Below are 14,341 nucleotides of genomic sequence, written 5' to 3' on the forward strand. Positions count from 1 at the left end.
AAGTCGAAAGGGTTCAGAAGATAATTACATATACAATTATAAACACAACATTCGTCCAAGTGCCACTGATGTCATTCGCTCAGCAGAACCTCACATCACGAAATAGTGTACCTGTATACGACAGTACCGGTACTCCGGTATTTGGCGGATATTGCCTGCAGTTGGCTGCTCGACCGTGAAAATTGACACTTAAGTCTGCTGGTGCGCTGACTTAGATTTGAGTGCCGATGTGGACGCATTTAAGTGTGAGTATACTTTTTGGCGTGAGTTGAGTAATAAAATCGTTACTGAGTAGAGAATCGCCACTCAGCAGAGAAATTGGGCTCCACCCTAAATACTCAAGTCGGGAGTGATTTTTGGATCATAAGCAAATTTCATGTATGCGTGGTATATACAGACAGTACATACTTCATACGTCATATATACGTCTTGACGTGTTTACCTTTAGGGCGTCCGGTGAAACGGCTGAGCTTAGCAGCCATCACTATAAAATACGCTATACACCCTTCTCAAGTACAAAGCTGCGTTTTGAGTAAATAAGGTAGATCCCCTCACCGAGAGTGGACTTGGTTTTCTTGAAAAACTCGTTCCTGCACGCTCTGTATATGAAACTTGTCTTGCCGACTCCCGAATCCCCGCACATGACGACTTTATACATCCGCTTGTTGTGTCCTAGTGTAATATCTGGCGTGATAACCTGTAGTAAAAGTTATATGGATTTCATGTGCCGTGTACTTAGGGTTAGGGTTGCATTTAAAACAAACGGTGTTAATAAACACTGAGTAAATCAGTGTTTTGAAAATGCCTTTAAAAAAATTCAGACTTTGTAAAATTATGTCATAATTGTGTAAATACTTTCGAAAAAACATGTATTATGAGCCTACGGACGATTTGGACCCAATAAAGTTGACGTGTATGCGATGTGGAGTTGCTGGAATCCTCGAAATCGTCGTCGGTTGAACAGTTATAGCACGAAGATAAAGATCTTTGGGACGGAATGGGTGTTTTGACGATGTTGACCGCCGACCATAAAAGTCCTGGTTGAAGACGTTTCGGTCTGTTTATGATAGGGGCCTGAAGACTTTTTCGTCGAAGGAGCCGTACTTACCCTATATTTTCAATTGTCAATGTCAATCCACTGTGATGTCACAATTAAGAATTCGTGACACCATGACAAAACAAAATGAAAACAATAAAAACTTTGTTTTAAACCTGTTTGTTTTAAATTAATTTTTGTTTTAAATCAAACCAAACTCTAGCCGTAATGAAGTGAAGTAGGCCTATATTGATTTGCTGTCGTTATTATACCATTATTTCGTATATTTCGGTTAATCTAATGAGTCAATATGCAGAGTTGCTGGTCACCAGTCCATGTACATTGTACAACTCTGTTATGGAATTTTCATATATACTATATAATTCACATTCACTTCAGCATATACCGCTACATTGCTGCAATCTAAATCATACCAATAGCAAAAAAGACCATAATAGATGTATTCAATTCACACTTCAAAAACGCATCATTAATGTGATACTTATAGATGGTGCTTGCATTGTGAAAGATTTTCAACATCTGGTAACAAGTCAAAATGATAATATGCACATTGCACACTCACCTTTCTCGTCGAGCCGGGGGTATGAGGCGCACTCAGCCTGCTTCTCGAACCAGACGACAGCGTCGAGCTATGCGAAATATCCCTCAGCTCATCGTCAGTAATATCCGATACGTTGGTCGCGTCCTCGTCAAAATCATCGCTGTAATCACGCCTGTGATACCGCCGAGACCTTTGACTCGAAGCTCTGCTAGCGTGACTGCCGCGTCTGTATTTGTCATGTCGCGAGTTTGATTTGTTGCGTCTGTAGCTACGCGCGTACGAGTCGTCTCCTTGGTCTGTTTCTGAGTCGTCCAGTTCGTCCCGGTACGTTCCCGTGCCGCTGTCGAATTCGTGGGCGTACCCGTTACGGCCCGGGTCGCATTCTGCAAGGGCGTCCACGTCTTGCATGGATGTGCGTGAGGAACGGCCGCTTGGATTCAATTCAGGGCTGGGGAGAAAGTAGATGTGGGATTGCAGGGCTATCTGTATCTGACTGATATAACTATCATGCGTCTTCACGTACATTGCACTGTACACCGTACGTACAGTGTACACTAGGGCTGTTCAAAAAAAAACTTTTTCTTCATACTTCATTGGCTACTTGATAAAATTGTAAGGTTGGTTAAAAAAAACGCTGCACACAATTCCAACCCCTAGAAGCGAAGTTGTTGCAGTAGAAAAAATTCTAATTCCATGATTTATAATAAATAATAATTAAAGAGTTAGTCACCGTAAATACTATTTTATTCAAATCCAAGTTTTTCTACTGCAATAACTTCGCTTCTAGTGGTTGGAATTGCAGCAAATTTGGTGTACATCATCTCTACCATCAGCCTAACAATTTTATGGGGTCTATATAGAAAAATTTTGAACTTTTTATTTTTTAATATTTTAATGATAAATTCAAAACTTTCTACTGCAAGAATCTCGCTTCTACAGGTTGGAATTGAGCCAAAGTTGGTGTGCAGCGTTTTTTCAACCAAACTAACAATTTTATCAAGTAGCCAGTGAAATCCGAGGGAAAAGTCTACAGTGTACACATATCGTTATGTAAAACAGGGATGTTTAGATCCTGTCAGATTATCGGTTCGCCGATAATATCGAGGTGATATCACACATTGAGTATTGACAGAAATATCGGTATCGGCCATGAGAGGTAAAAAATTCGGCAATTTTCATGACGTCACAGCATGGTTGTAGACAACCGGGGAGCCATAATCTGCGACAGTCGGACAGATAATACTGGCATCGTATAGCTCACAGATGTCCAAATGCAGCCTCTCTGTATAGTTTATTTCATGTTAATTGTTCAACCAAAGCAATGGATGTTAAGCTGTTTCGGAAATGCGCCTCAATCTAGATGCCATATCTTTCGAATATCTGCCGAAAGTACCGGGGTTACCCGCGAAGGTACTACCCGTACCGGTGCTATCGGTATCAGCTCAAATACCGATGTCGGTTGGGCTCAGGGATGGTCACTTGAATTCAGATGTTCATAATCACTGCGAATCTTTTATAAAGTAAGAGCCTTTACACGAGCCAGAGCCTTTTAAGGACTCACAGCATCCCCAATGTAAAGCCTCTCGTAAAGTGCATAGTGCAAGAAATGCTTATAGATCAATAATATAATCGAGAAGTGATGTATTTCACATGAACAAACCTAATGATACGATCCGCGGAGCCGTTATATAACCTCCGACTGTGCTTCCCGCTCTTCATACTCTTCTCCAACGCCGCGCGCAGGGTGTCATTTGTATCTATCAGCTGTCGGTTACTGGAGCTGTATCAGATAAATTTCGTGTCAAAGTGTTGAAGTCGGTGTGGGGTACAATCTATAACCTGGAGAGGTGGGAAATGTATTGCGCGACCATTTAACGTGGGTAACTTCTTGCTGACATTAACATACAATGAAACAGGAGATTTTCAAGGAAAATAGTGATCGATCGTGGATTGACTAACAAGAGGGTAATTTTTCCGAGCCGTTGCCTGAAAACTGGTTTTCACGGTTGCTTGACGTTGGGTTGACCTTGTTTTTGGTCAAACTTCGCTCCAATTGTCTTTTACCGTGGTACAGAGGCTATTTCACGCGGTTCTTATTGCAATTGTGATGCAAACTTATATCCCAAAACCGATTTCTACTTTACACAATCCTAATCGTAAAAAGTAAAGAGTTCCGCCCAAATACTGTTCAAGTGGAAGAGGGAGTAGAAAACCACTTAAGTAAGTTTAGTGCATAAGTATAGGGGAACATGCTTGAGTACTCCGAACAAGTAGCCTACTTCGCTACTGACCACTCCTACTCGCTATGGTCATATCTTTTATAAGATTACAAGCGTCGCGACTTAAATGATAACAGTGGTCGATGACTGTAATTTAACCCTTTTCGATAAAGCCATGGCATAGAGGCGAGAAGTCATCAAAGATTCTGTGCATTCACTCACTAAAGTGTTTCGACTTCTCTCGAAATAATTTCCCTCTCTTCGTTGGCTCTGTCCACGACTTCTTCGTCCCTGCCAAATAGAATATCATTGTCACCGTTTCTTCGCTTCGGTTTCAACAAAAATGATCAGGAAAAACGATACAACATACAATGCCACTGCTGCCCTATGTCTGAATATCATTACCTTATATCAAGATTTGGTCTATTTAGTACAGCGTATATGTCTGTAATCTAATTGGTATCTAATTTGTGAAATGTTTTCATGTTCTCTTGGATTCTAATCTAATTTTGGGTTTTCCTCGAAATTCCTCAGGAGAATTGTATAATGCGAAACGAGGGAAGCTTGGTTTACAGACATTTTACAGTAACATGCTTATGAAAATAATGGATCATGATTTGATATCAAGTGAATTTGATTTTAGCTGTATTTCCATTAAAATCGGACTACTTCAATTTCCAAGTTTTTTCCCAAATTCAGTAATAATAATTATAATCTAATTTCGAAAAAATGACATTTTCCGATTATCCAACACTGCTTAAAGGGACTGCACTGACCTATGATATCGAATAACTAACCTCATAATTGCAATGTCTTTTTCCTGCTGAGCGAGTTCCATTTCCTTCATGCTATTTTGAAGGAGTATCAAATTCGTCTCGGCCTCCGTCAATTTCTGCTTTAATGTTGAGTTTTCCTGCGTAAATGTGTTGAGTTTTAGTCGTATTCAATCTATTCGCTCTATAATACAAATCGTAAAAGCTAGAATTGAGATGTACATGACACAGTACAATTGCGATACTAAGTTGCTCCCTTGGCACGCAGGTTTGTTGATACTTCATGATATGGTACTTCAACTAGAAAATTTGTGCTCATTCAATGATTGAATTGATGGGGTCAAATCGCCAATCCGTAGAGTAGGCTACTGTTAGGATTTTACGATATGCCAGCGGTTTCGTTTTGAATCCACTTGATAATAATCATTTTCGTCATTGAGATAATAAGTTATCGAATTGCAGGCTTACCAGGTTTAAGCTTCGTACTTTCTCCCTCATCTTTTCAAGTTCTTTTTCATACGGAGACCCCGAAGACAACTTCTCGTCCACCTGCAAGTGAATCGCACCCGATTAGCGCTCGTATTAGTAAAATTAACTCATATCGACTGTCAAGGATTTTCCGATGTCAAGCGTTTGCCAATGGCTATTGCTGAGCTGATTAATTTGTGATAAATTACATCCGCACATTCAAGTTTTCCGTAGGCCCATTGGGATGAATTCATTTATTAGGGGGCTTCCTAAATTTGATTTTTTAGTCGTCGCGGATCTCCAAGCAGAAAATTCATCAGTACTAACATGAACCATGGTATGACTATTGATATTGTTACGGCCGTTGATATCAAATATTATTCCAGACCATTTATTATTCAAGGACCGGAATTACATGGCTTATGATATTTGAGCAGCGGAAGCTCAATGGATGATGCAAAAACAGTCTGCATTTAGCCAAGGTGATTTGGCGTGCAAACGTTGCCAGAACAGTAACGTGTTCACTCACAGCGTGGACGTAAGCCTATGCGTATACATTTGAAGAGCTTCTTGGAGGTACAGAACTTCATTATACAATTGATTTGTATATTCATAATTAAATGAACCCGAATATTTTCGGCTGACACTCGTCAGGGGTAATCGTCAGCAACTATAGTAGAGAATTGGAAAGAACATTGTATATCAGCAATCGTATGACAAAATATTCGAGTTTCAATATGAATATGCTATTCAATTGCACATACATTTGCAATAATTCACAACGACGTTGGAGAGTGCATATCAATGTTCCTCATCGCCGCAGAGACCCAATTTTATACTGTGACGGGTAATTTGATAGCTACCAATTATACACACGATTAGCAAACTACGCCCCCAACTACGTCCGGTACTACGCATCATTTATTACTTTGTTGTAGCATGTCCCTAATTTATGACTCGCGGGAATGATTGTCGCTGCTCAAAACGTCCAGGAAAGCGACCAAATCTTTCAGAATCATGACGACAGTCAACTGTAAAATCATGCTAAATCCACATATTAGTGGGAATTTGCTGTAAATCCAGGATTTAATTACTCGCATTTTAGTCGGCCCCTTGAAAGAAGTTTGCGGACCCCATACAGTCTGAGAACCCTTGCCTCATATGTAGGTTCGCTAGAAAAACAGCATGGGCAATATCTACGAAACGCAAAAGGGGATCGAGCTTGGGCAAGTATATACTGGCCAATTCGGATGGATACTGTTGTGTCGTATTGATGCTAATACAAGAATAAGGTTATTATAATTAAAGCTCGACCGATATCGGATTTTTTAGCCGATACCAATGAAACCGATAAATAACACCCCCACCGATATTCCAGATATATTCAGACGATACTGGAAAGACTTCTAGATTAAGAAGCATTTCCAGAACTTCACAGCATATATTGGAACAGCTTTACATCTATTGATATGCTTTTGGACATGCAATAAACTAGAAAGGCTGCATCTGGACTAGAACTAGACTAGAATTAGAATTATAAGTATATTCATTTTTTTTTTCAAATTAGATTGGAATCAACATCACTGCATTCGCAAAAAGTTAAATGAAGCTCAGTTCATATGTACTCACAGTACTCACAAGCATGAGAATGACAAACGTCTGTACAGCCAGCTTGGCTCGTTTCGCACTATACAGTTCTGTTGCATTTTGTTTTTTGGAAAACCGGAAGTTACATTATAATCAAAATAAGATAATATAGGAAAATTTCAGAAATTAGATTAGTTTAGTTGTGTTATCGACTCGATTTTTTTGGTGGACCGAATCGGTCGGGACTCGGGATCTAATAGATGATGTATGAGACGTCAAATGTTCCAAATTGATATCGATGATATATAACATAGGTCAGTGATACAGCAGGCCATACCTTTTTGAGATTTTTGATCGCTCCTTGGAGTTGTTCTATTTGCAGCTCGTATTTCGACTTCATATTGTCACTCTCTTCGTCGGCTAGCATTCGCTCTTGAATCCGCAGTTCCTTCTCTTTCAAGATTTGACTCTCCATCTCTTCCTCCAGTGCCGCCTGCTGCTTCAGACTCGTTTCTTTCGCCCTGCGAACGGAATCGTTTACAAACTAGGATGGAAATAGCTGTTTTGTGTGCTGCGAGACGGCCAATAGAGGTTAGCAGCCTCGCATAGTGTAAAATAGTATCGACAAAATAATGCTCGGTGATAAACTAACTCCTATGTTGGCAAGGAGCGTATAATTTCAGCACTCGAAAAATCACCTGTTACTACTCAGACTCGAATCATTGGAATTAATACTCGATTCAGATTTCAGTACTCGAATCATCGTTCCATGCGCCAGTTGAAACAAGTATTAATTACGAATAGTTCGGTTGTGCGAAAATAATTCATATATTGTATGATAAGGAGAGGTCGTTGTCTTTGTTGTTTATGAAACAAAATACTATGTGCTTATCACCTGTTGGTCATATGCACCACGAAAATGAATTGCGTACAAAGAAATTCATCATGGTCACTACTGGCATAAAACAAAGAGATTCCAATTTGCAAAAGGTTTCTCATAAACGAATATATTCTGCTTTTTCAGAGTAATCAAGTAGGTTTTGTCAATACTTGCGCCATTTACGCAAGTGGTTATGTTTTTAGATTACTTCCACTTCTACTTAACAGTTTGTCAGGTAAAACTACTTATTTTTACGATTTTGTGAGGTAATGTAGTTTGGGGATGTGTTTCTACCGCGTTAATGAATGAAATTGTCATAAGGACTGGGTTAACATTCAATGACTTGGGAACCCCTGCGCCAGAGGTTCGCATTCGCAATTATTTTTCTGAGAATGAGGAGCTGGAAATACGTTGGCGGGCTAAGTCAGAAGTTTGCACTATATAATGCGGTGTATAAATTGATAAAGGTCGTTAATAGTTGCGGGTTTTGAAAACTGAGTAGTTCTAGGTCTCATTCTATATAAAGTTGCGGATTATGAAAAGTCAGTAGTTATAGTTTCAGTTTTAATTGCAAGTTTTAAAAAGTCAGTAGTTCTAGTTCTGGATTAGTTATATTCATAGTTTCCAAATCCAGTAATTTGTACAAGTTTGCGCATTGCTCGATCACTTGTATGGGGTTGAGCAATGTGCAATGTACGTTTGAGCACTAACCCTGTATACCACGGCACGAAAGTGAAGGCAGTAAAGAATGCGATAGCTCTGTTTGCCCGCACGCAGAGAAAGTTTAATGTAATACCCCATTTTTGTAGTCACACGGGTATTAATGTCAATTGCTTTGGGGTCTACACAAAAGACAAATTAGATTGCAGGCTCTCTTCAATTTCGAGGGAGCGCGGAGATGGGTCAAAACACGACGGTATCATCGGCCGTTTTCTTGAGTTACTTTACAGAAACATTATTATTGCGTCGCTGAGAATTCTTTATTGTGTATAAGTGTATAATACTAAATTACAGTTGATAGACGAATCACGTATGAATTCCTACCACTCTTAATCTAGGGCTGTGCAAAATCGAGTATCTGAGTGATTCGATTCTGAATCGAGTATTTGGCTTCGATTCAAGTCAAATATTCGAATATCACTCATGATGACGTCATGACGACATGAAAGATGTGATAAATTCAAATATGTACCTTACATGCTGTCACTAAAATATAATGCAAGGTCTACGTCACTATAAAGATAATTTGGTATTATGTTGACCGTGCCTATTTCTTTGCACTTTGTGACAACGCTGTGGATTCATGACAAATTCACAGATATGACATTTTCGCTAGCATGTGTAGTGTGTGCTGTGTAGCTTTGTACCAAATGTCCTCATAACATACCTGTTCGGTGTTATCACATTATGCGCTTCGACTGCTATACATTGTGTACCGGTAGCATAGGATAAAGTACAGCTTCATAGGCTATATATCCTGCAAAATTACATAATCCGCCCGATTACCTCCGAAATAAATCAGGCCGTCATGGTATTAAGTCCCGGTGATAAAGCATAAACCTTGCTGATCATGTCTCGCTTTTCCAACTAAGAAATAAGCATACACTCGTAATCACTACAGAAATTCTACACTGTCATTTACGCATATACATAAACTGTACATTTCGAAATACAGTCGGTCGCTACGTACTTGATTTCGTGTTAAAACCTCGCATTAGCAATACGACTCTTTGTCGGTCTATGTATAGGCTACACTTAAGAAAGGGCGGGTTATTCAATAGAAACGGGAATATCATCGACCTCTATTAGTTTAAACTCGCAAGGATGCGTTTGTACCGTGATACATATTTCCCGACTCTTTCAAAGAAAATATCCACACTAAATCCAACTTGGCGGATTTGTTCCGCTCACCCCGCCGTGAGCTCTTTCCTGAACTATTGTGTATTTACAGTTTACTCGCGCTTAAGAATTTTACAAGCAACATAATCAAACAGCAACAAAGTAGCCTCTATGGGGGCTTCACAATACAACCGTTAACGTCCAAGGCTATCACAGCGGAACTACTGAACCGTATTTCAAATCAAAACTACGTAGCAATGTGTAATTTCCAGACGTGGTCAGAGGTGCTGTCACTGAGGTGAGGACCCAACAATAACGTTGAATATGATACCTACTAATATACTAAATCCTAACAGTAAAGACACACCGTGGCAACACAATAGTGATGTATCCTGATGCATTCACACATTTCACACAGATATTCCACTAAATTCTGACCATCCAACGCAGTACGACTTTCGCATCGCAGTGGGTGCCCTTCGTAAACCTAGACCTGATTGAAATGCCAATTCGATTAAGTCAAGTCACACTGAAATTTTTCGAAAACACCCGCAGTCACCTATACATCTGAGGTGCTAAAACTTAAAATCTCACGACCGGCACAGAATCGTATGTTAACTGCTTTAAACTTTATCATGCGTTACCGATATTTTATTGCCTGCTTGAACGAAATAGGCCTCTCAATGTAGAATCTACTGGAATTTTAGTTATGGCATACTCAAACAGAGAATTCCTGAGCATTCCAAGATACCAGCACCGCCCTTATTATGAATGTTTTTGCCTTCTGTTCATCGCTACACGTCCTCCGAAACTAATTCCTGATCATGGCGGGTCTAGATCATTATGTTATCTCGTCTTTGCAAATACACCTTACTATACAAACTATCATCGACGTCGTTTTCCATTAGTGTAACTTATCCTTATGTTGACTGGGCATCCGCCACTGTTGCTTGCTTAGTTTGCAATCGTGTCTATAAAAGAATCCGTCAATTTGTATTGAGGATAAATAGCTTTTACGGTCCGCTGGCATTTTAGCGACTATTCTCATTGAAGCCGGACTATGCTCGGTTGCACCTCACTGCACCAGTGTGTGATTTGATAAAGGACATTGATACAAAAGTCCTTCTCTGATGAGATATGAAACTGATGTCGTTCGAATTGAGGTAAATTAATATTTGACGATTCATACGTTGTCGATCAAATTCCGGGTGAGCCCATGGTCACTTGTCAGACTTGTACTAATTATTGGGTTTTCCAATGCGTATCTAAAACTGGAACAATTAACTTTTCAAAACTCGCCACTAGAACTATAAAAAACGACATTAAAAATCCGCAATTAACTAACTAATAACTGATAATACGAATTGCTGATTTGTGAATGACCTAAGAAATATTCGAGATACAACCGGCACTTAAAATGAACGGGATTTCGAGTTTGAAAGGGGAAGGGTTTCGACCCCCAAAACCCCCTCCCTGAGTATGAAGACGCCGCTGTTAGTAGTGATTACCGTGAGCTAGTGATGGCTGCAAGAACATCACACAGCGGAACATCGGTATCACGATTCACAGAGTAGTTGTTCGACAACTAAATCTTTTTTAAATTCGCAACTAGAACTTGTACTACGTTTTTACAAGTCAGTTGTGACGGACCGCATATTTTCTTGTTTCATGCACTCTGTGCTGTATCTTATATACCATTGCTTGCTCAATATCTACCTAATAGCGTACGATTATATGCACTGAACTGTATATTGCTTGCTCAATAGCTCATAGCGCACGATTATGCCTCATCTCAGTCCCCATATTCTGAGTTGTAAGTTAGGCAATACCCGCATGATATAGCACTACAATGTAGTATACCGCTTGTACCGCTCCATACGTCACAATCCATATGATCAGACAAATAATGGAGTTATTAACAGCCATATGACCTCGTTGTCAGATACTTGTGCCATGTATACGTGTGCTACTGTGCAATGTTTGTCTACTGTGCGCCTCATGACGTCTGATATGCTTCCTGTTCAAAGTTTCGTTTCCGAATCTTGTCCTAACACGGAAGTTATTAGGGAATGATATAAAGGCCTAATACTGCCATAATCACATGCACATTTCCAAACGGTGCAAGCGTACATCTCGCTCGCCTATTTATCGACCGTAAACCTCATATACCACGGACTTCTGTAGTCTATATTCTGTCCCATTTCCCAACAGATGCAGTCATTGATCTGTAATCTATAGGGCATTGGTATTGTGTATCGTAATACCAACCGGAGTTTACTGTAGGCCGAGTTTCTATCCGAGTATTACGCAATTCTCGAATTAATTCTTGTTTTCGTAATACGGCCATTAGTCTAAAACCAAAATGTCAGGGTGAATTGCAGTATATTATACATAGTATTATGAAAATTATATTTTCACATGCATAACAATCCATGCAATAGCGCATTGCAAGATTCTTAAATTTTATTTATAGACAGCTCAAGCCCCCTTACCATACTTTGACAACTAGATAATTCTAGTTGCCTAATTATATAATGTAATTCTAATAAAATTTGTGAAATAGTGCAGAGCTCTAATTTTTGATATATTTCTGGTTTTCTTGAAAATGATACAGGAAAACTGTATAGTGCGAAACGATCCAAGCTTGTTGTACATATATTTTCCATTCACATGCTTACGACATTGAACTCTGATTTGATATGAACTGAACATTGTTCATTTTCCAAGTTTTCGCGAATTCAGAAATTCTAATTGTAATCTTATTTTGTAAAACAGTGTCGCTATAGTTCTAATCCTAGTCTACTTTGGAAAAGATAAAACTTTTTGAGTTGCCAAAGTCAACCAACCAAAACTCTGTCAACAAAAGGAGTTGTGTACCACCTAAAAATAGTACATTGAATGCTCTCTCATTCGAAATTTCATGCTGGTGACGTCATATTTTGTGACACGATTGTTGATATACAATGTTCTTTCCAATTCTCTACTAGTTGCTGACGATTACCCCTGACGAGTGTCAGCCGAAAATATTCGGGCTCATTTCAATATGAATATACTATTTAATTGTATATCAAAGACTGCCCTATACTATTGAACCAAGTTATGTGACACCGATTACGTTAGTGGATGATCAATACGTATGTTTTGTTACATGTATTGATAGTACATATCATATTCGAGTATACGTAATAATAATCGTAACACCGTGCAAATTTGGAATTTTCTAATAGGCCGGCAATTGTCAGAACCATGATGCTGGTAATATTTCATTTGTAACCCTATCACTATTTGTAAGTTTATCAAAATACTCATTCGTACGCGCAGCCTCGCCAATTTAAAATAACGTATGTCTCATTGTCTCACGCCTTTGAATATCCAGCATCCACTCTTTACTATTAGAATTTGGAGTCTCTAATTGGATTAGATCAGCCGCACCCTGCGTATAGAGGAATTAGACGTGATAGATGTTGGTGTTAAATTGTATTTACAGCTACTGAATTCATTGTACTGTATACTATTCGCATCTTTGCTGGATTAAATTCCATACGCCATTAATCAAGATAATCTGTCATGGAAAACCACATCCTGTTGCCCAGCCTTAATCAGCTATCGCGGAACATGCTAATCAAAGGCGAATTCAATTCGAGTCGTTTCAATTTCGCTGGGCCAGTCATAGTCTGCGAATACACGTGGTACTTACTTCTCATAGGATATTTCCATGTCCGTCATTTCCTTTTGGATATTGGCGATCTCCTTGACGATGCCTTGGATCATATCTTCGTAAATTCGCATAGTTTCGTCGCTGGCTGATGTTTCAAGTGTCTTGTAAACTTGGGCAATGCCGTCGTAACTGAAGAAAGTACGATTCAAAGTTTACATTTACATTGATGAACATGATTCGGTTCATACTGCATAATACCAATTTTTAACGAGTGGCTGGCACAATCGTCACTAAATGTAAGAGAGATTCATAGATACACACACCATATAGTTTATATATGGACCTGTTTTCTCCGCACCAATTGCCGTGCGATAAATTTTACAAAGGCCCTTGGATGGCGCAGTAGAGCATATATCAACATTCTCTGTTGGCTGGTCGGTTCAGATGACGTTCTAGCAATCGTACAGACGCGCACTGTGTTGTCAATCTCCATTATACTGTGCTTTCGGCTAATCAATCATGGCTGCCGCAAAGTTTGGATGTGAATATTGTATATCCAACGTGGACGGAAATATTTATCCTAAACCTGGAAGTCACGGACTAATGCTATTCCCGTAATCCGGTAATCGTTGGAATTTCTTGGTCGCAATCATCCTTTCCTTTATCCAACAATGTGTCGCCTGATTATTGGGAGGGTTCCCCTTTCTCTTTGTAAAGCAAACATAACTTACGGACATGAAAATAATACTGTTATGAGCCTAAGCCAAAACCACAGCCAAAAACAGTTAAGTGGCAACGTGACTCGTAAAAGAACATGCGTCTGTCCGCGGAACAATAACATTTCTAATTTCCAATTTCATCTAAATTCCACGGAAAACAATTTAACGTTTGGCACTTAGCACGTATTCAGCATCTATACAGTGTTGGGATGACTCGACTAATGACTTAACTCCAGTCACCTGTAACCGCTCGGCTCCGGAGCCATATTGACTCCGGACTATCTGGTTGTAAGACCAGTCATGCGTAGGGTAACATGCGGTATTGAAAAGAGGAAGTTTTGGAGTTAGTCTTTGGTAGTTGGATTGGAGTTGGTCTTGGTAGAGAGTTGGTCTTGGAGTATCTTTGTGTGGAGTTGTTACTGTGTTAAGTCTTGGATTGGATTGGAAGTGTTGATGTGTATATTGTGCCTGCCTTCGTTGTAATATATCCGTCGAATCTGCAATGTGTCTCTGGGTCCAGTCGAACCTGAAGTAACTTAGCCGCATTCAGTTAGATAGCGAAGACTACGACCGAACGGCTACAAATGGCGAGCACGCAGC

General features: G+C 39.5%; 1 protein-coding gene across 1 annotated transcript in view; it reads right to left on the reverse strand.

Moving 5' to 3' along the window:
* Window positions 1-14,341, reverse strand: part of LOC145457903 (ras and EF-hand domain-containing protein-like) — a 36,219-nt gene that overhangs the window by 8,642 nt on the left and 13,236 nt on the right. The window contains exons 2-9 of the mRNA XM_080336197.1: window positions 13,062-13,211; window positions 6,983-7,166; window positions 5,059-5,139; window positions 4,615-4,730; window positions 4,040-4,108; window positions 3,259-3,378; window positions 1,620-2,046; window positions 556-697 (exon numbers count right to left, since the gene is read on the reverse strand). Of these exons, the coding sequence (XP_080192323.1) occupies window positions 556-697; window positions 1,620-2,046; window positions 3,259-3,378; window positions 4,040-4,108; window positions 4,615-4,730; window positions 5,059-5,139; window positions 6,983-7,166; window positions 13,062-13,211 (1,289 nt within the window). The remainder of the gene's footprint in view (window positions 1-555; window positions 698-1,619; window positions 2,047-3,258; window positions 3,379-4,039; window positions 4,109-4,614; window positions 4,731-5,058; window positions 5,140-6,982; window positions 7,167-13,061; window positions 13,212-14,341) is intronic.

The sequence above is a fragment of the Botryllus schlosseri genome, chromosome 15, assembly GCF_051294905.1.
Source record: "Botryllus schlosseri isolate E-star chromosome 15, Bs_hap1, whole genome shotgun sequence".
Taxonomy (NCBI): Eukaryota; Metazoa; Chordata; class Ascidiacea; order Stolidobranchia; family Styelidae; genus Botryllus; species Botryllus schlosseri.